The sequence below is a fragment of the Phaethon lepturus genome, unplaced genomic scaffold (genome assembly GCF_000687285.1).
Source record: "Phaethon lepturus isolate BGI_N335 unplaced genomic scaffold, ASM68728v1 scaffold1574, whole genome shotgun sequence".
In the NCBI taxonomy this organism is placed as follows: Eukaryota; Metazoa; Chordata; class Aves; order Phaethontiformes; family Phaethontidae; genus Phaethon; species Phaethon lepturus.
The window spans coordinates 22,878-24,925 of record NW_010536756.1 but is presented as its reverse complement, the minus strand read 5'-3'; the positions used below and the strand labels follow the sequence as shown (position 1 = coordinate 24,925).

General features: G+C 44.7%; 1 protein-coding gene across 1 annotated transcript in view; it reads right to left on the bottom strand.

Annotated features, from left to right (window-relative positions):
- Positions 1-50: 50 nt before the first annotated feature.
- Positions 51-2,048, bottom strand: part of NPAT (nuclear protein, ataxia-telangiectasia locus) — a gene marked incomplete at its 3' end in the record, with an annotated part of 24,689 nt that continues 22,691 nt past the window's right edge. The window contains exon 19 of the mRNA XM_010286250.1: positions 51-1,206. Coding sequence (XP_010284552.1) covers positions 51-1,206 — 1,156 coding nt within the window. The remainder of the gene's footprint in view (positions 1,207-2,048) is intronic.

Here is a 2,048-nt window from a genome sequence, read left to right as displayed (position 1 = left end):
ATATATAATATATATTTAGAATTTTAAACTAAGTAAATGCCTGTACTTGCCTTTATTTTCTTCTTTTTTGATGGTGTTGGAGAGCTTTGAAGGTCTTTTCTATTTGTAGAACGAGAATTTCTCTCACCCTCGTTCAAGTCCTCTAGTTTCCTTTTCTTTACTGTACTCCTCAAAGATCTGAACTGTTGAGTATTGTCCTTCAGGGGGGTTGCAGTGCTAGTCCTTGCAATAGCTGCCCGTGACAGTATCATCAGTGTGTGAGCAGCCATACTGACGCTATTTTCGCTACCTGTTTCACTAGCCGGGCTGCAGGCAGGCAAGTCTGGAGTAGCAGGGGGTACCATTATTCTAGGGGTTGTGCTATCCTCGTTGAAGCGCCGACAGGTCGGTGTCCGTACGCTATCTGTAGTATCATCTGTATGCCTGTCCCCAACTCCAGACGGCGTACGGGGTACTGGCAATTCTCCGTTTTCAACTGTTTTACTGTTCGGGCTATGCCACTGGATGTCTTGCAACATTTCCACACATTGTTTAGTGAACGGACTTGACAGGCAAAGGCCTTGGTTGGAAACTTTAGCTGGTTCTCGCTTTGGCTCCTTTGAAGACAAAGAAACGGACACTGAAGATTTGCCATTCCCATTCGACAGCGATCCTTGCTTTTTGTTCAGCTCTTGCACTGAAGCAACCGTCTTCTCATTCCATAAGCTAACACTTTGTTGGCCATTTGAGAGTTTGGCAGTGTCCTGGTTCTTCTGTTTTTCATCAGTATCCCTTCGTAATTCATTTTCTTTATTTGCTGTAGTCTTGTGGAAGGGATCTAATGGAAGCCCTGCAGCTGCCACCTTCCGTTCAGGCTGTGGCTCTTTTGCAGATGTGCTTCTGTTGCTACCAACTTCTGGCTTACACAGAATTCTAGGCAACGTTTTATCCTTCTCTCTCTTTGCTACCTGTGCCTTAGCAGAGGATGATGCGGAGTCAGCAGCAAATAAGGTATTTTCATTTCTTTCTTTTTGGGATAAACTCTTAGTAGTCTGAATTTGGGCATTTCCCCCTGGAGCAGGTAGGACATTATCAAAGCAAAGCACTCTCCTGTGGCTTTCACTTTGTCTTGAGTTTGCGCTTGTGCTCTCTACTGGTGCAACAGGTAAGTTCTCCTCCACTTTCCTTCCTAGTTCTGCAGTGATAAGCTTGTCTGAATTTCCAGTCCTGAAAATGAGATGAGAACACTTCAGCAACATACTTGTTTTTACTAGGCAAGTCATTTCAGCTGCGGCTGGAAGCCCCCACCTCCCCCTCAAAAACCTGTTTAAAGCTCTCTCCATTCTCTAAATGCAAGTATTTTATCAACACACAGAGACCAGGAGTAAGGGATAACAACTGCAGAAAGCTCAGAGAGGGCCAAAAAGGATGACAAAAAGGTATGAAACACAGCCTGGACAAAGAACAATTAGGTAGACTGGGGCTCTTCAGCCTGGAAAGAGAGATGACTGAGAGGAAATGCAACAGAGCTCTGGGGAAAAAAGCCAACAAAAAGGAAGCTATTTGTGTATCATCCAGCGGAAGAACTAGGGGCATCAAGTCAAACTAGTATCAGGTGCAAAACAAAACAAGAGGTTTGGACACTGCATGTAATCAAGCCTGGGAACTTTTTTTACCCTGGCATATTTGTGCATGCTGGTAGTTTACTTGAGTTCAAAAAGAAACTGAGCACATTCATGACAGGATAGTCCATCCCAGAATACTGGTTCTGGCTCTAGAAGTCCTTGGAGATGAAACTGCTAAGAGGCTGCCAGAATATTCTGGGCGATATCATCACATGCATGCCTTGTACTCGCCCCTATGCATTTGCTGTAGGTGATGGGACACTGAGCAAGAGAAAAAGCTTTCAGTGGGTGTCTGCTCAAGAACACAGAAACTCTCTAGGGCTTGGTCTCCACCTGACAACCAGCCACATTAATGTGAAAAAGCCACCACGGCACTGTAGCAATATCAAAAGAAAAATGCTTCTGCTCTGTCAGCTCATACCACTGTTAGTCTGTGCCCTTCTT